The sequence below is a fragment of the Porites lutea genome, chromosome 1 (assembly GCF_958299795.1).
Source record: "Porites lutea chromosome 1, jaPorLute2.1, whole genome shotgun sequence".
NCBI classification, from domain to species: Eukaryota; Metazoa; Cnidaria; class Anthozoa; order Scleractinia; family Poritidae; genus Porites; species Porites lutea.
This window is the reverse complement of record NC_133201.1, coordinates 53,798,395-53,822,649: the sequence shown is the minus strand read 5'-3', so window position 1 is coordinate 53,822,649 and position 24,255 is coordinate 53,798,395. Positions and strand designations below refer to the sequence as shown.

At 39.0% G+C, this 24,255-nt stretch overlaps 2 protein-coding genes and 1 pseudogene across 2 annotated transcripts in view; all 3 read right to left on the bottom strand.

Annotated features, from left to right (window-relative positions):
• LOC140921542 (uncharacterized) overlaps positions 1-24,255 on the bottom strand; it is a 471,050-nt gene that overhangs the window by 20,400 nt on the left and 426,395 nt on the right. The window contains exon 12 of the mRNA XM_073371551.1: positions 4,731-4,850. Within this exon, the coding sequence (XP_073227652.1) occupies positions 4,731-4,850 (120 nt within the window). The remainder of the gene's footprint in view (positions 1-4,730; positions 4,851-24,255) is intronic.
• LOC140921648 (uncharacterized) overlaps positions 1-24,255 on the bottom strand; it is a 216,262-nt gene that overhangs the window by 152,508 nt on the left and 39,499 nt on the right. The gene's annotated exons all lie outside the window — the stretch shown is intronic.
• Positions 5,691-24,137, bottom strand: LOC140950297 (uncharacterized; annotated as a pseudogene).

Genomic DNA, 24,255 nt, shown 5'->3' with positions numbered 1-24,255 from the left:
GTACACAAGGACGGGTTCCAATACTGTTAGCATCACGCAATATTTGAGGTTTGAAATAGCATAACCAGGAAAAAAGCTAATGTTAGATGTTTTGTAATTTGTATGTTAGCTCTTCTTAATTGTACATTATAAAATTAAGGTTGCTCAGCAATTGTTGTTGGAGTACTGTATTCTGCAATTGCGTGACCGTTGTCAAACTCATAACAGTCAGACTTTATTTTTACCGGTACGATAAAAAAATGTGAGCTTATGAAGTGTGTAAAGAAATATTATTCATGTCAGATAACTTAACTTTACTTTATTCACCTGAATGAATTTCACCGTCATACATCTTTCTTGGAGTGGGCACATGCTTTTATGGTACCGATAGTTCATTAACACTATACATCATACCCTGTAAGTTTTCAATCAACAAAAATCCGAAATAGTTAATTTTCTCAGTAGTTTTTCAAAGTTATATTTTGGTGAAATTGCCACGTCTCGCATATTAAAAATAACGTAAATAAAGACGAGATTAAAGTAATCATTGCCCCCTTTTCTCTCTTTTCTGAAATTCTTCCACCTCCTCTTTCTGCCTCTTTACCGTTCGTGCGTTCAACACTATTAAGGGACCGTTCATTTTTTATGGGGTAGGGGGGGCTGGTGGGATTTGGAGGAGTGTAATTTGAAAATTGTATGACCCCCCCCAATTTCCGATTTTTTTCGCATGCCCCCCCCCCCCTCATCAGAGTAATTTTTTGGAAGCCCCCCCCCCCCCCCCCCATGAATAAAAAAGTACATAAGGTATTTTAAAAAAAAGTTACTGCATTAAAATTTCGTTTTGTTACATTTCACGTAATTTAGTGAAAGAAAGCTGAAAGCTAGAAAGCTGTTTTTAACAAATCCTCACTCAAGAGAATGAAAAGTCAATTTTTTATTACCAACCTTAAGCCAGAAGTAAGAAACAGGATGTATTGCTCCCTGCATCCTGAAGATTATAGCTCAAACGTCGGAGACACGAGCAAAGAGAAAGAAGAAAACGACGAAGAAGAGGAAGACAACGAAGAAGAACAGGAGGAAGAAGAAGAGGAACACAGCGACGACGAGATCGAAGAGAACGTCGAAAATGAGGAAGGGGACACCTCGTAGTAGTTTCATGCCCCTCCCATTAAATTTCTCAGAGAAAAGCTCTGGTAACGAGGTCAGTTCCAATTCAGGACTCAAATTATTGGTTTTAATTATATGAGCTTGACAACAACATTTTTATGAATGAAAAGAAAGTTGTTGCTATTCAAGACTGTTATTATGGTATGTTCACTGTCCTTGTAAAATATAAAAGCTGTTGAGAAGTTTTCTTGTTACCCTGGAACTGTTTTAGCATATTTGTTATAAATAAAAGAGCACAATTTTTCTTCGATTTGTAAACATCTCTTATCCTATTTTTAATCTAATTTTTTCGTCCGACCCCCCCCCCTTTCCTTCATTTTTTTTCGGCTGGCCCCCCCTTTCAAGCCAATTTTTTTCAAGTGCCCCCCCCCCCCAAATCCCACCAGCCCCCCTTCTCTCATAAAAAATGAACGGTCCCTAAGTCCAGCAAAATTTCGAACACCCAAAGATGGCCAAAGATCGCCAAGTGGACCGACCCGTAATTGTGCCATTGATTAGTTGAAACCTTCATTGAACGGACCCTCACGGATCCTTGCAATTGTCCTCTCAACAGAAGAAGTAAATCAGATGGAGGGAGTACTGCCGACACTGGGGTCGTTTTGGTGTTTTTTTTTTTTTTTTTTTTTTTTTTTAACCATGAATATCCTTCATGAACCCAGTTAGCTTTCCATTTATTCAACAAGGTTATAAACTGATCAAAATCAACAAGGATGGATTTTTCCACTGGTACCTCATTTGGCAAATTTTCACCTATCTTCTTGTATCTTGAGAGAGTTACACACACACAAAAAGCAACATTTGGGGTAAAAAAATCTACTTCCAATTTTTTCTATTCACCTTCTATTCGCTACAGATTAATGAAATGTCCCTTTCCTGAAAAGTTAGCGGCCAAAATTCCTTGCAAAACAAAGACAGTGGGAAGACGATCAAGTGGTGGAGCAATTTTTTTTTGAATAACGGCACATGTTATTCAGTAATTAAATAGCCCCCAGCCCCTCGCATAAGCCATAGCTAAACATCAATTTAAGAGCAGTTTAATCGCATAACTCTTCTTCCCCTTTGTCTGAAGTTTTTTCCTTCTTTACTTTGGGAAACGGTTAGGCGTAAATAAAACCGCCGATGCCACTTACTTACCTCGCTCTGTTATTTAGCTCCTTGGTCGGTATCAACTACCCTACGAGCAGAGGCCCTTCGATCTTCCTGGATAAGTCGGGAAGAGGAAGAGAAGGGTAACTATCAACTAAACAATGATTCGATCGGACGTTCCGGTGTGAAGGCACGAGCTGGGACATTGTGGGTACTGACGTTAATACTCCTGAGCAAAAGGCAGGTATTTCTTTAAACAAAACTCGGGTCTGCTGTAAACTGAAAAACGTAGTCAAGTTACGCTTTTACTCTGCGTCGCCTGACTGCCCGGTTAATAAACGGTACTTACGTCGATATAAGTTCGTTGCCCAAACTGCGATAGACCAGGGGCGTCAAGGATGACCTTTCTGATACTTCTCTTTTCAAGATGATGCTACGTTTTGCAAGCACTCGACATGGGTGGGAGTTGGTTAGAGTAGCTCAAAAGCGGTGAACAAGGAGTCTTATCTTCCATAGACAAATCCTGGTCGCATCGTCGTGAAAGGTGATTTACTCTGTTGGCGTACAGTTGAACCTCCATGTGCGACCACCTATCCAAAACACCAAAACCCACCCAGTTAAGTCTTACAGTTGGAATCTCTCCCGTAAGCGCCCGCGACCACTAATTGGTACTGACTGTTTAATGATTTTACATTGTTTTAACCTTTTGTAAGCGACCACCTGACGAGTTTTCTGATCTCTTGTGGTAGGAACAACAACAACATGGAACTGCACATATCATAACTTGGAAATTGTATGCAATAAATTATCTTCCTTAAAGTGGATGTGTCCAGTTTTCTTCTCAAAGAAACCTCCTGTGGTTTGTGGTTCGATTCTCGTTAGAGACCACCTCCCGTTAGAGACCACTAAGTCTGCGCATTTTGGGTGGTCGCTTTCGGGAGGTTCGACTGTAGACTCCTTTTCCAGTTCTTCAGTGGCGTCGGTTGGAACTTGGTTTGGTTCATGGGTTTCGCATGTAGATTTACACACTAAGGAGCGGCGCTGCTACATTATATTTTGAAATCAACAAATATCCTTTGGTATTTGAAGGAAAACGCCCCTGGGCAGGTGGTACAACTCCGCGAAGACCTTTCGGAGGAGAGAAACCGCTGGACCGTATGAACTACGATCGCGTAGCTGTTTCCTAGGGCCTGTGGTAGCTGCCTAATTATACCTCTATTTGTGAAAAAGCAAAGAAATTAACCAAGGGACGGTTTGTTGTTTGTAATACGTAGTAAAAAAATCAGATTTCAACATCTCTGACAAGAAAATGCTAACTTGTAGTGCGTGACTGACAGGCATGCAAAGTTAGTATCCCTTCTTTCTGAAAAGAAAATAAACTACTGAGAAACAAATGATGTTGCGAACAACGCATTGTCTGTTCAACACAAAGTTTCCGTAAAACTTCATAAGGAGAAAAAAAATCAGTAAAAGAAGGCTGAGCTGCACGAGACGTCGTTGCGTGACATTGTTACTTTGACTGTTAGTTTATGATTTCCTCTCACGCAGTGTATCCCGTTCGCAAAAAACCTCCTTCAAAACAGAATTTCTAGGAAAATGTCCCTACCTATTTTAGATATACCGGAGGCGAATTTAAGATGATACAGATGGATGCTAATACAAGGAAGTTAGGAAAAGAAACGAGAGACATGGGATATAGTTTACATAATAATTCAGCGCTTTTATAAAACGCTTCTTCGAGGTCGTTTTTTATTATTTTTTTGTGAACGGTTAATTACTCTGCTATTTTAACATAAACGTTATCAAAAAACGTTTTCTTACTTCGTGATGTTTCCGAACATTACATACTGACTCTGAATTGAAACAAAACCGGCTGCCGCAACATTTCTCTACAAATTTGACTTATGCAAATTTGTGACATTTTGCCACTGGTGGTCACGAAACTTTTTATTTTGTAAAAGCGAATCCGGAGTACCCAGATTTTTTATTTCATTTTCTGTTAATGTAAGAGCTGAACTTTGTCCTAGTATACATTTTGGCTAGGTATCACACATACCAAGGTGAGTTTTTTGCCTCTGAAGTTGCTCATTTTTTAGCCATTTTAAAAAGTGCGCTTGGTGGTAATGTTTAAAAAACCATAAAAAATTCAAAATCAAGTTTATGGTTTAAAACATACCATGGATAGAAAGAAAAGATAGAGTTCTTTTAAACAAAAATATTTCTGTTTTATAGCTTTGAATCTTGCCTCGGTGCAGACGCGATAAAGTAGGTCATTTTTAATCTAATTTTTGCATAATTAATTAGGTAAAAACCGCTATTTTAGTTTTTCCTCATTTTCTCGAAAACTATAGATTCCTGAAAGTTGAAAATATTTTTTTCGAAGATAGTTTCCCAAAGGGGTTTTTCTGACAAATTATCAGAATTTTCGATTTTTTTAGCCTGGCCAGCGATTCTCGATATTTACAGTCATGGGCTCTTAAGTGAGAAAGAATTTTTACCTCGATCCACGTGGTAATTCCGTTGTGAATCGGACCTGAATTCCCAGATACCGTCGTACTGTGATTGGCTGAGACAAGCACTGTCGGGGTCGAGTTATAAACTCTCGTGAATGAAACGAACTGCCATATAAGAGAAACATGCAACGCTTGAGACACTATTTCCTGATCATTACAAGCTTGAATTACCTCCTGTTTTTGTTGTTGTTGATGTTTTTTTATTGTTGTTGTTGTTGTTTTTTTTTTGGTTTCAGATGTTTGTTTTTAGGTTAACATCGGACAAGTATTATTTGAAATTAATCATTTTATCAGGATGAACTGCCAACTTTTTTATATACATTTGAAACATTTTTTTCTGTGCCAGAATCTTGACTTTTCTCGTCCCTTTATAAGAGATTTTCCGCGATCTTTACTGCATATGACTACAAGTGTTTTGAAAATATTCAGTAATATATTAGTAAACGAAATGTTTTTCTAGATTGAATACTGTGAACAGCATGCTACTTGAGATGATGAATGAGATGAAAAAGTGTGATTGAGTAATTCTATTCTCACCTCGCAGTAAGCATTGTTCATTTTATCCAAAGGTGGGTTCGTATTTGGAAAACTTATGACGCCATGTTCTGTGAAAAGAGGCTTGTGCAGTTTGGAGAAGGCAAACCAGTTCTGTAAAAAGAGGACAACAAAAGTGATCAGGAGCCCATGCCATCCGTACTGTGTAAATATTGTAATATCATCCCCTTATCCCCTAATCTTAGCATTTTGAGCTCTATGGACTGGTGACCAACTGAACGCAAGACGTCACAATTTCCCCGAACACCAAGCTCATCGTGTAAGAACATGAAAGGAAGCATGTGGAAGAGGCAAAGCAATTCATGTCTATTTTTTCCCGTTTTTGTTGCTTTCCATTTTCTTTCTCCTTTAGACTAAACAATCACTCGCTGATAATCTTGAAGTTACGAATGCTTTTAATCATAACGCTATTATAGTTTACAAACCAGCATTCCTCACAAATTGTGTAAACAGTGGCGTTCTAGTTTCTGTAAAAACTAATAACGCACCACAGTGATATCTTGGTGTCTACCGTCAAAGTTTTGCATTTCACGAAGACAGATTTTAAGTGAGTCCTTTGTTAAGTCTTCAATCCAAATGAGAGCAGCATCATACTCTTTACCAGTCCTCAGGTGCTCTGACGTCACAAGGACTATTGGCGCCTCAGGAAACTTGCCCTGAAAAAAAGAAAAATATAAGAATGAAGCAATAAGAGCAATCAAAATAGCTTTTTATTGCAAGTGAAGGCGTGTTAATGCGTCCTTGAATTTTGCTGCACGTGACATGAAATTCACTGCTAATAGACAAATTAGCCTATCCTCACTTTATATGGAATCTTTCTATGTTTCCTTTCCTTTTCCTTTCTAGTGTGTTTTTCGGACTAACGGGACCAGAAAAACCTACTTTTTGGCCCGTTTCCACCCAAATCGCGGCAAATTTTGCTATGTTCATTTTGAATTCAAAAATCCAGCTAGATTTATTGAGCTATTTTTGTTTGTTTGACTAACTTCGTTTGGAAGACGTGGATAACGCTGTAGTGGCGAATGAAAGTCTAAGATATTCGTCTGAGGATACTTTTAATGCAACAACGAGTTAAATTTGTACGCACAAAAATATTTCCGTCTTACCGAAGGAAAGGTTACATCTGCGCAGTTGGTACCAGACCACCATTTCTGCAACTCAACCGTTCCGGTCAATCCTTCGGCTGGTGCTCCTTGATAAGCCACCCAATCAATGGTGGCAAATGGATTCGCACCTTCTTCTTTCCTCCCGGTTTGCATGACACAGACGGTCAAGTTTTTTGTGTTGATACTTTCTGTCCATGAAGTAACAGCGTCGTGGACTGTCACAGAGTCATTCAGCTTCATGTGATTGACGGTTATTTGAACATGAACTTGTTTATCCGGATAAAACCGGTATGGAGGAAATGCGACTGTCTGACAGTTTGAATCTGACCATTTTGGAACGTGTAGCAAATCTATACGGCCCCGTACAATTGGAAAACCTGTTTTATAATAAATTAAGAACATTATGAGGAAGCTTAACCGTAATAATTAAGCGTTATCATTAAGGCAGCTTTAGTAGCTTGCTTTAGAGCATTCTTTCAGCATTGTCTCCGTGGTGATGGTTGGTGCTAAAAAAGCGTGTGAAAACTCCAGCGCAACAAAATTGGAACTAAAAAGAGGCTATAACCTGCAATGCCGGATACCTTTCCACAACATAATGTATAGTAGCTTCTTAGTTTTCGCAAAAATGTTTGTGTTTTTAATGTTTTTGGGCGCCATTACGTCTCCGAACGGTACGAAATGTTGACCAAAACTTAGAGGCACCTCTGACGGGGACGTTAATGAGTTTTCGCCCTACAGCATTTGCTTAAATTTGGGCTACTCTTTCCTAATGCCATGTGCTTCGAGCGGCCATGTTGGTTTTACTCCCAAGCTGAAGAAACACTTCGCTTCTTGCAAAATCATTCAAAACTGCTACTCATCTACCTTATTCAAACTGAATTATTTATTATTGTGTGAAGCCGTTCATCCAAATCCTAGTTACGACAGCGACAAGCGATATAAATTCTCGTGTTAGAAGGAAGCCGTGGAGATGTCCGTGTTAGCCTGCACAACAGGCCCTTTGATAGGCGAATAGGCCAACCGCCTGTTGAAAATATTTTTGCCTGGATTGTGGATTCAAAGCAAAATTTTAACGGATTTCCAGATCCTTATGAGCCAAGCATCATTTTGCGCGAAGCGCGAAACGAGTGCGAAGCCCGAGACGAGGGGAGGAGAAAAATAAAGCTTTATTTTTCTTCTCCCTCATCTCGCGCTTCGCACTTGTTTCGCGCTTCGTGCAAAATGCCGCGTTCGCCTCGCTTGACTCATAAAGCGCCTGTTATGCAGGCTATAGATATCCGTGTGGAATGTGTGACAAACCAGAAATAAATCTTTTGTGACAGCTGCAGTTAATGGTACCATATTAGGTGTATCAACAAGGATAACAGATTCTACATGGAGCTAAGCTCCTCGAACCAAAATTGGTGCTGCTTCAACTTCACGAATTTGTTCTTCGAGGAAACCACTGCGGAGCTAGTCAAATCTCCTGCCTCGCTCATCCATCAGCCATTGCATGACAGTGCTTATAGACATATTCATTCATCTCCCTCTGGAAATCTACACATCACTGAGGATAAACAGAACGACTTGGAGGAATATAAAGATGATTTTATAGACGAATTTGTAGCGAGGGTCAACGAGGAGAGAGCTAAAGATACAAGGAATATATTCATCTTTCATTTGAACGTCATTAGTCTTCAGAAAAAGATAGAGGAAGTTGTTATGCTCATAGACAAATTTAAAGCTCAAGTAGTGTTTCTGACAGAAACGAAAATCGACGGATCGTATCCTAATAGTAAATTTGCAATAGAGAGGTACAAAAAGTACGGGAATAATAGGAAGAAGGGTGCAGGCGGTGTTTTGGCAAACGTGTCCTCTACATTGGCATCGAAAAGGCTCAGTTTGCCATGGTCTTTTAGTACCATCGAAGTCCCAGCCATCGAAATCACTCTTAGCAGGCATGAAGCAATGCATGATTGGAGTTTACAGGCCGCCTAACGCGTCATGTGCTAATGACTACATTAGACTGGAAGAGGAGCTAAACGATGTCTTTGGGCATCGCTTCAGAAGGAATTATTGATAATCACAGGGGACTGAGATTAGATCAAAGAGAACGCAAAATACTTCGAGATCTACAAGAAGTACGAGGGGTGGAATGCTTATAGTTACCATGCCAAACAGGGTAACAGATACGACTGAGTCCTTGCTGGATTTCATATTAACTATAACAAACTACGATACTATGAGGCGTGTGGCGTTAAAAATCCAGAAAAGAGCGATCGCGCAATGGTATACGGGCTAGTGACTGAGAAGGTGAAACATCATCAGAGAAAATTGCACAAATTGGTTTTATTTAGGGACTTTAAGAACTTAAATGTTGAGAGTCTAAAAGACAACTTGAGAACAGCGCCATGGCATCTGGGTGAAATGTTCGAGTTTGTAGATGACAGTTATTACTTTTGGACTACTAAATACGATATGAGATGAACATATGCCAGTAAAAAGGATGAAAATGAGGGCAAAAGATGTGCCTTATATGACACCAGCTTGGACGAAAGCTACCAGAGCAAAGTGTCGTTTTTCGAAACGAATTAGCCAAATTAGGACACCGGAGAATTCGAACTTTGAACTAAAACGGCAATGGAGGAATGAGGCAACGAAACAAAGGCGAATAATGATTAGAAAATATGGAGTGAACTAGCGGATGATTTGCGTCAAAACTCGATGAAATTTTACAAAACCTTCAAACCTTTCCTTAACAGGAAGGACAATTAAGGGAGATGGTGCAAGAGATATACACCTGAACATGGCACACCAGTGGAAATGGAGAGAAAAACGTGGAGTCCCTTGACGAGAGTGAATTTATACAGCACAGTAGCTTAAAATCAGACTGTTTTAAATAGCATATACAGCCAAACAAATAAATATTATTGAAATTGTTTATCGTTACCTTCACAGCTTCCTGGGTGATAGACCAGATTATTCTCAAGTCCTCTGCAATAGCTTAACTTATGCCAGCATCTGTTGTCGTAAGTTGTTCCATTCGCAGTGCACACTGGGTCTTCATATGAAGGGCATTGGTCATCGCACTCACACCGAGCGTCATGCGCACTGTAGGTCCTACAGACTCCAAATCGCGGGCAATGCACATTAAGGCAAGGATTAAGATCTGCACCAAGAAACAAGTCATTATATTATTGAGTTATTCTCACCATTCAAAAAAAAAAAAAAAAAACAATCATGTATGATTACAACATGTTTGCATACCGGCCAGGGCTCTGTTATTGTTGTGAACCACAATGTGATTATGTAATTAAATGGTTTGCTATGCGAATTTAGATAATACAGGCAAATTTATTAAAATGAAAAAAAAAACAACCTCCAGTAACAGCGTAGCTGACTATCAAGGGATCATGACTCGATCCTAATCCACTGAGGTCTTTAACGCATATCTTCATAGATTCTAATCCAACTTCCTACAACAAAAAGTGATAGCACTCAGAAAATAAACATGGTCTGATTTTCAGCGAACGTCAATTTGGATATGTGACCTTCCGATTTAATATAAATTCCTGGTAATTTCAGCGATAACTTTGATCAGATCCACACTGTTCTTTGTCAGCAATTTTAAAGTCCTTTAATCAATTTAGAAGACTGACCAAAGTACTTCTATCCCCTGACTAAACGAGAGAGAGGTGATTTGGATCTGAAGGTGTAGTCACTCTTCAAGCAAACCATTTGCATATTAAATGATTCAGCAAAGCACTGAAAAAATCCATAATCCTGAACATCAAACACACGTAATAGCAATGCAAACCTACCTGTACCCATGCCGATATGATATTATTTCCTGGAAGACGACTTCCCTTGATCTGACGATCACATTGATGATTTACGGAAAGAATAATAACTGGCGATTCGTAGAAAGTCGTATTGAAAGGTACTTCCTGTAAATACGTAAGAAAAATCAAGAACGTTTTAAGGAGATGAATTAGTATGTAGCTCTTTTCCCATTATTTTGGGCCATCCTCTATAAACCTTTCACTTCTCAGAATAATCTCTCAGGGCTAGCTATTTTCAATGAATATAAAGCAGATACGTTTCAAGACAACCCATACTATTCTTTGCTGAAGAAACTAGATTAAATCTATACAGAATCAGGTGGCACAGTAATGTATAAGTGTACGTACAGCTTTTCGCGCCCTCACGAAAACTGACAAGCATAAAAAAAACAACGAGCTAATAAACTATTCGTTAATTTGTGTAACTACCTCAAATCGGCGCGTAGTAGGACAACAGCACTTATCACTTAGCACTTCTGTTATTATTTTTTTAAGCGACCGCTATAAGGTTGGGTCGGCAGGCATCGTACAAAGTTTTACCTTTTACAGATATAGTTCAATGGTTATTGTCAATGACACGAAACTAGTTGCCAAGATTTAGCTTGTAATTGTCCCTAAAGGGAGAGCAAGGGTGGCGCCCGCACTCGCCTCCCACCAATGTAGCCCGGGATCAAACCCGGCGTCGACGCCATGAGTGGCTTAAAATTTTTGTTGGTTCTCTCCTTTGCTCCAAGAAGTTTTTCTCTGGGTGTTCTTGTTTTCCCCTCTCCTCGAAAACCATCATTTCTAAACTGTCATGAGGTAAAATTTAGAAATACCAGTTGTTCTGAATTTGTGCAAATCTATAACTTTTTAATTGAATGTTTGGACAAGTGACAGTTTCGCTGTGTGTTCATTAATCACTATTAATATAACTCAAGAAACACGCAAAAAAAGTACGAACGGTAGGGTGGAAACAGCCAAGGAGTTAATAGATGATAAGGACAAAGACTGAAAAGTATTTTTAAAATTCGTTACTTTGGCAATCAGCTGTCCACTAAATAACTTTGCGGTAGTTATTGAAACTGTTACCGTTACTGAGATTAACTGTAAGTTTTAATCTGACAAATAACTGTGCTAAATGTTGAAATAAAGTAGTTTTCACCTGACAAAAGCCATAGTTGTTTTGGGCTGATGGATTTCCACTGTTTGCAAAATACTCTTTTCCTGTAATTGTAAAGTTGAGTTGACTTCCATTGCCAGTGAATGCGAACCAGTCCTGGGGCAAAAAAAAAATGTAAAAAGGTAAAAACGAAGAAAAGAACGGATTAAACTTGCCATCTATTAGACAAGAATGGTCAATGACATTTTCTGAAAGTCGCCAGGATTTTTCAGTGCCATCATTACATATTCTACTTGCAACCTCATTTCTCTGTACTCTGCAAAACTTGAACAGGTTGCCCCTTAAAAACACCAAATCAAGATTGATCAGTATATTTTTACTAAATTTCTATCCTTAAAAAACTTCCTATCAAAATATCTCGATAATGCTCTGGTAGGTTTTGCTTAAACTTCGCGAACATTAAGACAGCTATTAGAAGTTCCCGTAAACGATTCTCAGTGTTAAACACGTCATTACGTTGTCATGACAACTGAGATGTCAACGTCACACTAATCAAAACAGATTTTCATCTTTACCTAATAAAAACGACGCAGGAAATACTGAAACATGGACTGTATTACTCCTGAAAAATCCAGTCGAGCCACCTCTACTTACCCATTATTCGTGACTTATGACATCGACACAAAACACTGACGTCGCGACGTGAGAGACAACAAAAATATTTCACCCCGAATAACGCAGCACGTGAATTAACAAGACACAAATCGTATTTGCAAACGTCGTGCCATACGTCATGCACCAGTGCGTGATCCGAGATGATAGTACTGTATAGTCCGTGGTCTTTCACTTTATTGTTTAATTACTCGAGCACAATACTTCCCTTACCACAACTGCATCTTGGTGTTTTCCATCAAAAGGCAAGAATTCCCTTAGGCACACTTCAAATCCTCCAGAATTGACGTTTTCTAACCATAAGTACATAGCATCATTTGGCTTTGTACTGCGAGTGTACTTAACAGAGACAAATACATTAGGTTCGGAAGCAAAGTTCTGCAAAAAAGAATATATAGGCAAATGAAAAACTATTAACCGAAAAAAAATTAGCAACATTTCCTAGAAATCAAATAAGAGTCAATGTTGTCCTCATGTAAGCTACACTTAAACGAAAAGAGAAAAGGAATCATGGATCAATCCCATTACAGTAAAATTCCGAAAATAAGCCTCGGGCTTATATTTTTCAAAGGTCCTTTTTGAGGGGTTTATTTTTGGAGGGGCCTATATTCGGAGGGAGATTTGCGTTACAAAATCGATTGAGCTTCCCTTATAGATGGAAGTAATTTACTGTTTTTGCTTTGTTTCACTCTGTATTTGAGGGCAATTTTCCAAATACAAGCCCCCGGGGGGTTTATATTTGGAGGGGTGATTTAACGGAGGGTTTTTTGCGTTACCGGTTTGGGGGGTTTATATTTTGAGGGGCTTATACATGGAGGAGCTTATTTTCGGAATTTACGGTAATCTAATCATGTTGGCTCGAGTTTCTTTTCATCCCATTTTTCTGCGAATAAATGCACAAAGCAGGGCGAAATCAATCATATTTACCACATTACTAAAAGTTACAAATAAAAACTTTAGTTTTTAGCTAAGCTTTGTTACTTGCAATGTGAAAGTATTAAAATTTCAAGTAAATGAAGATAGCTCTATTTAATTTCCTGATTCGCTACTATTACACATCAATACATTCAACACGGCCAAGCATCTTAATCACACCACCGAAGTAAAACGTAACGAACACGATTCATCTTAAATTTGGACCTAAGCCCAGGCATGAAAAACTAAACTAAACCAGACTGAGAGAATTAATTGATCCCTGTGATCCAAAAATAAAAACTCCTAATATTTGACTTGTTCAGTGCAAGAGAGGATATCCTCTCTTGTTCAGCGTCGTCTGCTTAATAAAGTGCTATTTTAATTTTTTTTCGTCTTACTAAATTATACAATTATTGTCACTCGGTTATCTAACCTGAGGAAAGGCCACCTTTTCACACTTCGTTTCTGTTGTCCATATTCCGCTAAAAGTAACGCTCCCATCCGTTAACATGGGTTTGTCCTGAAACGCTACCCAGTTGATAATTCCAGTGTCATTTGTAGAACCTGTTGCACGCGAGCATAACTGAAATCCAGCTGTACTAATGGACTCTGCCCACACGGTGGAAGGTGAATGAACAACGGATGACTGATCTTCGTGGCTTAATGATGCAAATACTCGAACCTGAAATGTGTCAGGTAGAAATATGCATTAATGAGAAATGAAGACAAGACAAGGCAATATTTATTTGGGTCTAATATACCACCTGCTGCATCAACTGTTTACCAAACAATTTAAAATTAAACCTTCTATGTTATAACATCATATATAACAAGTTGTTACGAATAGCGATAGTTACATACGCAAGCAAAAATGCCACCCTTAATTGACGCCTCCACCCCTCCCCATCCCCCAATCCTGGTCCTATTCCAAGGATTAGATATTTTCCAACCTGAATTTATGGTCAGAATCCTCTGACTTTTTTTGTTTTGTTTAAAAACACACGACGCATTTTAGGGATTATGGAGCACTTGAATATACCTATGTGCACTAAATTAGCTGAGGTCATAACATCATAAAAGCCACAATGTTGGCAAATCAAAATTTGTAAAGAAGATAGTTTCTAAAGAAGCTTATTGCGGTCTGCTTACATAAGAAAGTTTTCGCGAACCCGTTAGAGGAAGCGACTCTATAATTTCTTTAGTAGGGTTTACTTACGGTTCCTGATCCACTAAACGTTTGCGGAAATACTACGTTAGTGCAGCGTGGCAGTGTACAATGTTGTGGTGCCTCACATCCGCCGTTTGCAATTCCATCCTTGACGTGTCTCTGACGTGTTCAGTTTGCCAACCTGTTAGGAAATGCCTATAAGATAGAAAAAAATTATCCAAAGTTGTTTCAATGTAGTGGAAAAAGAGCGGAAACATAGGGTATGAGGTGTTACGAGATATATGAGGAGAGTGTTGCTTGAAAAGAAATGAATACAGGCTAGGGGCGTGTCTGTGTTCAAATGAAAGGCGAGGAGAGATGCGGAACTTTTGTGGGTAAAATGTGATGGAGATAGAAAATTGATTCTTCCTCATTTAGTGAAATTCTGTAAGAACAAAATATCACTCCTGTTTTTCTTTTGTAAGGATATTGTAAATCTGTTTTGCACGATAGCCCTCACGTAACTTGGCCTATGATTCAATAGTGTAGTATCTGGGATCAAGTACGAAAGATCGTGATCGTAAAAAGTGGAGAGTCTACTGTTGCGTTGAAAATGGCAGAATGATGCTCTAAAAGAACGCAGCTTGGCGCTTGGGTAGAGGGTTTCTACACATATACAGATATTTAAATATGAAATACCCAAAATGCTCTTAAGAAATGGTAATAAACAAGTTAGTGGTGAATGGCATTTCTTTATGACCATGAGTTCGATATACGCACACTCCAAAACGTTTGGAACGAAAAACTATTAGAAAGGTGCAAAACTCCCGTAATTATCTTCAAGAGTTTTTTCTAATCAATATGCAAAATTGAATATACATGTACAATCAGAAGTTGTTGTTTTGTCTTTATTATCACGTTCACTCTCAATAAAGCCCATTCCACCGTTAAAATCAATCATTAGCAACCCGATTGTGACTCCTCTCACTACCTTTTCGTTGATATTCAGTGAGACGAATTGAAAGCAAATCTAAATGTCTAGACCATCTCTTTGCTAGCGTCAACATATGCGAGCTCGGCTCCTTGCACCAAAATCCGTCAATGACAGTTATCTCTGATTGGATTAAAGCACAGCTGCACGGAAGGGAAGATTCTGATTTTTCAGATACTGCTTGAAAGTATCTTAAATGTTAAGACAACTGGATAGAAGGGGGGGAATGACTGATTCGGACTGGATACGAAAATCAAATAATATAACCTAGTCTAAAGTTCTTTGTTAAAAGCGGATCGCTGAAATACCAGATATCACTAAATTTAATTCCTTCGAAAAATTCCGCGTTAATTCAGAATGTGGGTGTGGAGTATAAGAGGGAAGGTTTTTAACTAACCGCAAACCGCAAACTGCAAAGTCTCCTAAGCATATTTTAAAACATCGTATCAATAATTGCCTAAGCGTCCCCTTTTAGCCATTTTGTTTCGTTTTCTGTCAAGTGGTAGCCTCATAACAGACAGCATTTTTTTTTTTTTAGATTTCAACAGAGATGCGACAAACAAGTTAATTGATCTAGGCCTTCGTAATTTAATCATTTTTTCCAGAAAAAGGGATGTAGAGGTCTGCAAACAAGAAACAAGGAGATAATAAAATACATCGATATGAGACTTTCGTTTGAGACAGAATGCTGTAAGGTTCAGTCCCTGAAGCCAGGAGCCAGTTAACTCAAAGTTTTAAATCATTCATTTGTAAATTTCTAGTGGTTCGGATTTATGATCTCCTCCACAGTTTTCTTAACGAGGAGACCTGCAGAAACGTCAGTTAAAGCGGTTAGTGTGTGCTTTAGCTAGTCGTGAGCTCGAGCACACATTTAGGTACATAAAAACGGGGAAACGGGAAGGGCGTGATATGTTCCTCAAACTTATAAACAAATCACATCCCGAAAAATTCAAATGATCTTACAGTTAGACCTTGTGTTAGGTTAAGCCTGAAATAGAATATTTTCCCTGGAAAATAAATATGAATTAAAAGACTTTGAACGAAATGAATTAGGTTTTACAAGATAGAAATTTAAAGATTTTTGTTAAAAAAAATGTTCCTAATTATAGAATACCTAAGAAAAACACTGTGGTATATATAGAGAATAATACATGGTCGCGCGGAGATATGGAATTTATCTTCGAGTGTTCACATCGATATCGAACGAGTGAGCGCAGCGAACGAGTGAGATATCGAATGTGAACACGAGATGCATATTGATCTCATGCATGTCCATATTCATTACTATTATTTTGGTCAATTTCATACACAATGTGAATTCTCTTAGTGTTTAGCCTAACAGACAAAGGCGCTCTCTCAGGAGCTTAAGTCTGCGGAAACAATTTAGTCATGGCGTTGTTTTTTAGCCCAACTCTTTCTAAAGACTCAGATAATAAGGAGTTAAATACTCTACTTCTACTTGATGAATGTTTTACATGTTCCTCTGAAAAGTGGATCTGAATATCAGATGCGCTATTTTTCGAGTCCACCATCAGCTTACCCTTTACTGACTGTTTCGAACTGGCCCAGAAAGAAATTTTTCCTTAAAGTTCCATTTAAGGGATTGCATGTGACTAGGGGAAGCTTTTTGAACTTAATCCATACTTGTCGCGCCAAGATGGTACGGGGCATCGCTAAAAATCCTTAACATCAACTTGGTTTTTTGAAAGAAGGTCCAGTTTGCTAAAAGGAACCATAATCAATCAAAATCATCTCTGGTATCATGAGGACTCCACCTGGTGATCAAAGCCTCCTTTTGTTCTCTTCTTGATCGAGGGGGAGAAAAGGAGGCTCTGCCTTAAACGCGTGAAACCTTTGAGGTCGCCCCAGCCCTTCGTATTTAACTGCCTTACAAGATATCAATAATCTCGAACCGTACGGGTAATACAAAACGATGGTTAGTCTCGAGAATCTCAAATTAAAAAAAAAAAAACATCGAGAGATTCAAAATTATTCGCTTAGTTGTTTAAGACCAAAATGTTTACCGAACAGCTAAGTAGGGCCCCTCAGCACATACTAATGAAATCCTTCTTTCTACATCGCTCAGCTAAAACTATCCCCATGATCTTTCACGCACGTTTTTAAAGACAAGTAAAATTCCATTTCAAAAGCGCTTCGTTTTCTCCAGATAACGGCAGAACATGAACTAAAAAACTGTTCATGATGCGGCCGCCAAAATTACGAAGAATGATACGATGTCCTCAACATTTCCAACATCTAGGTCTACATATAACTTGATTGACACAATAAAGTGATTTGACGTATTTATGACACGGTCAGTTTCCTTTGTCCCTAGGGAAGACCCTGTTATGGCAGGAGCCCCGTTAGAGTAAATTCCGACAAGCGACATAGCCTTTGAACAGCGACAATGGAGCAGAAATGGTGACAAGCGACACAAAGATGGGTTGAAACTACGACAGCGACAGAGAAAAGCGAAAAATCAGTAGTATAATACCGACAGCGATATGGCTTCCTCCTCAATACGTGAAACAACGGGTTTTGAAATTCAGACAAGGGACAGACATAACCCTCCTCAAGTCCTGAGAGGGCCTCTTAAAGGGACAGTGTTCCGATTATCCGCACGCGCGAGCATCATCTGTTCTTTCTTAAAAAGACAATTGAACTGTCATATTGACGCGACAAGATTTCCTTCCGGACCGCACCGCCGACCGAGATTTGTTGATAACATTCTCAAGTAATATTTTAGACTTTCGAAGAAGTCCTTCCCCTTGTTTAAAATTTGGCTCGCGGCACGAAGACTTATCGTGACTTTGTCGCTAGCGCGGCTGCCTCGCGACTCGAAAAACTCGTTCCGCTCGCTTTTAAAACAGCTTTTCTGCTGTGAAACTCGTGTCAGAGATCAATTTGTGGCAAATCCAAGTGCAGTAATATTTGCCGACGTTCTAGCCTCAAAAGTTCGAAAGATAAAAATAAAAATTCAAAGTCATCGCGATGAAGCATCACAAAGGTTAGTCAATCATAATATTACGATTTCATTGCACTCGTTTCTCAAAACATGTAGTGCTTGCCTGTTTGATTTTAACGGCCGTAGGGAGGTTTTTTTGAAAGTTTTCCAACGCGTCGTTGCAAAACACTGTGCTTCACGAAGCTTATTCAGTAACATCTGTCAGCCACATCCATGTCTCAATGGTTTCTTTCTTACATAGTCTTTATTGTTGCTGTTCCATTTCTGCGTATTCCTTTCACGATTATCTGAGCTTCTATGAAAGCTAGCGGGAGAAATAAGCCATTAACTGGCATTAAAGCGCTTCCCTTCTCTTGGTCCTCCAGCTAACGGCAATGAAAGTAACAACAAAAAATCCCGATTTCGCCCAAATCGAAACATAATGGGAACAATATACTAGAAATACGTAAATCGCAGGACCTCGCTTAAGGACTTCGGGGAAACGGCAAGTAAAGCCGAGAAGGAAATTTGTAAATCTAAAATGAAAACTAAAAGAAAAAAAAAGAAAGAAGCGAAGAGAAAAAATTATGTGCGGAATCGAACTCCGGACTTTCGACTTACTGGGCCAAAGGCTTTACCACTAGGCAACGTGGAACACAAGCAGATTGAGAGAAATTTTATTATTAAAACCTTCAAGCCTTATTAAAGTGAATTCAAAGATATTTTTCAGAAGAACGACTGCAGTTTCGACAGTGAAAACCCAACGTAGATGCATTACATCGCATTTACATGTAAAGAATGGAAGCCCAACAGTCTAGGCCGATAGGGTATAAACTCGTCTGCGAGCAAAACGTGTTTTGTCACCGCGATGTTCGCTCATATGTTAAGGCTAATTATCCAAAATCGCTTCCATTTGCTCTTAAAGTACTTTAGCATTCAAAATTCATTGAGTGATGTTACCTCTGCTCCACTGTTTGATGATGCCGTCTCCATCTTTGTTGCTTGCGCCGTTGAATTTCAAGTCGGCGTTCGCGCTCCAGAGGATTTTTCGGTGTCAAATTTTCCACTGCGAGGATTGACAATTCGGCGTTCTTGTGTTTGCTGTTCTGTTTGCATGAAAAATGGCTTGAGATTCACCGATAGTAAACATTGTTTTGCAGACGACGAAAAGACAGCTCTTCATGAATACTTTGGTCATTGATGGGAATTCGAAATCGCTTTCAGTCCAATGTTGCCTAGAAACAAAAATGCGCCGTGACGTCAAACTACTGTATGACGTCATGGCGGACACCATCGGATATATACAAGTAAAGATGAAAACTGCGACTTTGCAGCTCGCTAGGACCCACACGCGGTTCACGCACTGCGCGCTTCGCGCGCGACGAGATTATAAACTCACTTCGCTCGGCGCTCCGCGCCTCTCTTCGCGAGGAATCACTGATCTGTAATTCTGAGAAGTTTTAGTGCAGTATCGAACTCGGCCAAGTCCGATGCAAACGGATTTTTCAAGGTTCTCTTACTCTCCTCTCATCGTTTGATTTCGCAACAGGATGAACATAAGTCAAAATTCTGAGCATGCGCAGAATCGGGATACTTTTCCTTTTAATGTAATGGGACGCTTTCCATTTACTAAGACACTCTGAAAATTCCAGTTGGGAAGTTAATGGAACACACGTTTTGCGGGCGTTCCACTGGAAAGTTCCCGGGAATAATTGGAATTTGAAAAAGGTAGTCATGTTTTCCCGTTGGAAAATTAAATTTCCGGTAAAAAACCATGTTCCATTTACGAGTCTTCACAAGGAATCACCGGCAGTTCCAGGCTATTCACGCACGGTGATATCTGTGCTACCATCTTAAATTTTGGTAACGAACGCATAAACGAATGGAACTTGTGTCAAATGGAACACATTCTTCACTCGATGGACCTTTCGATGGAAGTTTCCGAAAGTTTTTGGTAAATGGAAAACGCGCATGGACACTCGTTAATGCGGACAACAGACACTTGATTCTTGCCCAACCAAGAGATTCTCGTAGAAAGCCAGCCTCGCTAATGCGTGCACTTCATTCTCATTTGCGTCAAGTATTAAGACTTCCCTTTTTATTTGGGCGTCGCCCAAATAGAGTAATCGAGTTCGCCTGTTTTGATTCAAAGTTGCAGTAGGCACGCAATACGTGCGAGGGTAAACAAGCCAAGTAAACAGTCTGCCACGCGGTGTGTCACAGCACATCATTTATCTTCAAATTTAACCACCCCCCCCCCCCTCCGGCCCTTCTCAAAATCTTCAATACCCCTTTCTCTGTATTAAATGAGCTTTTGGCCTTAGCCATGTTCTTTCCACACAGATATTATCAAAATTAAGCGAAAAACAATCCTAAACAGATAACCTGACAACATTAAAATAAGCACAGGTATGTACTTTTCACAACCACCACTTTATTTCAATGTACTATAACTACATTATTCCTTCATAACCAAATTATCACTTCCACAACTACCTAACTGCAACTCCTAAAATCACTTTTTCTTCCCAAAATAATTATTTTTTGTTACTTCATAGCGGAGCTCCGGCGCGCGAAGCGCGCCAGCGGAGCACCGTAGGTAAGAAAATTTAGTAAACCGTCCCTCCGAGAACGTAGCGTACGTATGACGTAGCGTACGCCCGTACACTATTTGCGGGGGAGGGAAGGGAATCAGGTGTCACCCCGTCCGGGGGAGGAGTAGGTTATAAATCGCCGATTCATTTGTGCAACCCGCCTTTTTCTTGGCGGTTAGTCGCCCAAGAAATGGCATGGCTTTCGTCGCGTTCAAAAACATGTTTACTTCAACTATTTCATTGCATAAGGATTTTGTGACCGTAGTGCTCAGTTTCTAGTAAACTGTTTCGAAAAAATTGTTATGGCAACAAACAATAGCGGATTGAATTCAAACTATTTGCTTGTAAGCCCGGAAGAGCGACGGGAAAGAGAAAGAAGAGGAAGGCATAGAGTAAGAATTAACAGGCGCACTAGCGAAAAGGATTCAAGTGGAAAATTTATGCAGCATCTGCGACTTGCTGACTGACAGCTAAAGCTGACAGAGTTTTGAGTCATCTTGTGATGTTATTACCTGTCTTTTTGCACTGGATCTACAAAATGAAATACAGCAGCTATCAATATTCTTTTGTTATTCTTGGCTGGCTTGTTTACTGGGTTGTGGTTGAGAAATGCGCCGCACGACAAAAAGAAATCGGGAATCATCGTTTTTAAAAATAAGCTACTCTTAGTAAGCTTACTTCGCCTTGCTGGACTATGCGAAAAGTCTTAAGCGATTCTGGCTTAACTTGATGGGTTTTCGTACTGCATCAAGACCGGTAAGCTTGAGTAATTTTATTGCATTTTATGTGTTTTCTTTTTTCATGTTTATGCCGTCATTTTCCGCACATTTGTAAGATTTGAGACAATTTATCTGACCTAGTAAAGAACTTAAAAATTCTTTAGACATTTTCTGACCGCGACTAGAAGAAAAAGTTCTGAAAAATAGTTTAGTTATCCTATTGTCTGTAAAAAAAAGCTTTGAGCGATATTCTTGCCTGGAGTTCATCTTGCAAAATAGCAAACATGGGCAAAGGCGGCATAAAACTTAAGGCTCAAATCTGCAAGGTTTTATTCGTGACTCAGGATTTTCGGAGACACTTTACTCTCAAAACACGTCTTCGGGAATAAAAAATTGTTGACCTTTAAATGTTTCTTTGTATAATATTGTATGCCAGTATATATATATTTTATTATTCATTCAAAATATTTTCCCGATTCTGATTGGCTAAAAGCACAAGTTTAATTCACCATAACCAGTTACTGATTACCAAATTTGGAAGAATTTTGTGTTTAACGAGGAAATGACGTCAAAAATGCAGCGTTTTCGCAGGTTAAGGCACCTTTAACCGAGAAGACCTGGGGTCGAGGTTGAGTTGTTTTGGTTGTGAACTTGATAAATGGCGGACATGAGAACTAGGCGAAAAAATAGCAAAAAACATGGCAAGAACAGCAAGAAGACAACTAGAAGGGCGACATCTGCTATTTGGTAAATATTTGCGGAGCTGGACAAACCTAAACGTGCACTATCGAAGATGAACTTAACATCGATGGACCGATGGAGGTAAGCATGTTTTAGCCACGTTTTTAAACTACGAATTATTTTGAATGAATAATAAAACAGTTATTGAATTCGGCTTTCGTATCATATGAAAAATTATGAAGATCTCGGAGGGTGTTATCGGCGTCGGGTTACGGCCTGCCTCGACGGATAACACCCTCCTCGATCTCCATAATTCTTCATAAGATACTCAGCCTCATTCTTAAATATGCCAGTTGCTTTTGACTTTTCTCACCAGGGTCACGCGTTGGTCACGCTCTACGTCCAATTTTTATGCTCTGATTGGTCAAAACTTAACAGGCGAGTTCATGCGAAAATTTATGCAGCATCTTGAAACTTGTTTACCTTGACAGCTGAAGCTGACAGAGTTTTGTGTCAACTTGTGATGTTTTTAACTGTCTTTCTCCACTGAATGAACAAAATGAAATTCAGCTGCTATCAAGTGTCTTCTGTTATTCATGGCTACTTTGTTTATTGGGTTTTTGGTTGAGAAATACGTCGCTTGTCAAAGTCGGAAGTTCGATTTCGGATGGCAAGCCTGAGTAATTATTTTATTTGATGTTTGTTTTTTATATCTAATTTAATGAAGTCGAGTGTAGTTTATGGGTCTATTTAGTTTATGCACGTTTGTAAGATATGAGACAATGATCTGACCGAGTATCAGGTTTGATTATAAGCTTATAGAACTTTAAAAAGCCTTCAGACATTTTCTCACCTCAAATAGAAAGAAAACGTTCCAAAGAATATTTATTTATAATTCTGGGTGTAAAAGAAAGCATTGAGCGATTTTCTTGCCTCGAGTTCATCTTTGAAAAAAGCAAAGACCGGGGAGCCGGCTTAAAACATTAACAAGGATTTTCAGAGACACTTTAATACTTGTCTTCGTGAATGAAAATTGTTGTCTCTGTATATTTTTAACCGAATTATTTGTTCATTATTATGTTGAAGCGTATAACTCTATTAATCTTAATTTAAACTGTCGACTTTGGCGCTTGTCAAAATTGAGAACCGGCTAGTCATGGCTAGTCGTATAGGTGATTTTGGAAATTTTTTTTAACGGTTTTGCTTAAAGCCCACGCGTGCTTCGATCACCCTGAATATTGAATGAGTGCAATTTGTATTGCAAAATTGTGAAATACTGCATTCTGTCCGTGGTCTGTATGATAAAAACAGCGCCTCATGGTACTGTTTCACCTCAGATGTGATGTATAAAAAGTATAAAAGGTTGGTTTACACGTCCCCAGACCTGTTGGCAAGATTTTGTAAAGTAAACTTGTCGAACGCAAAAAATTCGGCCTAATTTGTTTTCCAAGAATTTGTTTTCCAGGCCTAATCTACTGTGATCAAGAGCCATTATGGCTATGCTATTTTTTGGGTGTACATATAATAAGGCTATCAACTTGATGTAAGATTAAGTTCAATCTTAGCTTGGACTGTTTGAAAATTATTTTTTCTCTAAAATCACTTAGCCTTTCCCTCAAAAGTCACATGAATGTGCTCTAAAGTTAACTGATTTGTGGAATACAAGTTTATTGTTTGATTTAAATTATAAATTCGAGTTAATAGGAGCTTTGCTTTTAGCCCTGGCTAAATCTATATATTATTAAATTCTACGGGAAACAATTCATGTCAAGAAATGACTCCTTTGAGGCCGATTTACATGGGCTTGAGCCTGAAAAATTTGTTCTGCTCATGCGCAGTTTAAATGAGCGGGCTATGAAGCTGAATGAAGAAGGCAAAACAAAATGGCGGCCGAAAAGGGTACTTGTCCCGTGGAAAGTTTTTATCGCGGAATAGGGAGCCACGTTTGACTCAAAGTCTATAATTTATCATCACACCACGGATCCCACACTCCTGTCCGGCTATTTGAACAAGATTCCTTAAAACGAAGTTTGTTTTGCCTAAGCGTTCCTCTGGATCCAGTTCTTCATCATGATCATCAGCGTCTTGTTCTGCAGATTTGCAATTGTGCGATTCGTACAGAAGTTTACTGCCAACAAACATCATTTATTAGTTGCTGAACATGAAACCAGGCGCAATTTAATAAATTTACGACAAATTTGTAATTTATAGATTCAAAGATTGCTTGTTTATTTGGGCCTGAAATGATGGATATCCTTTGTGG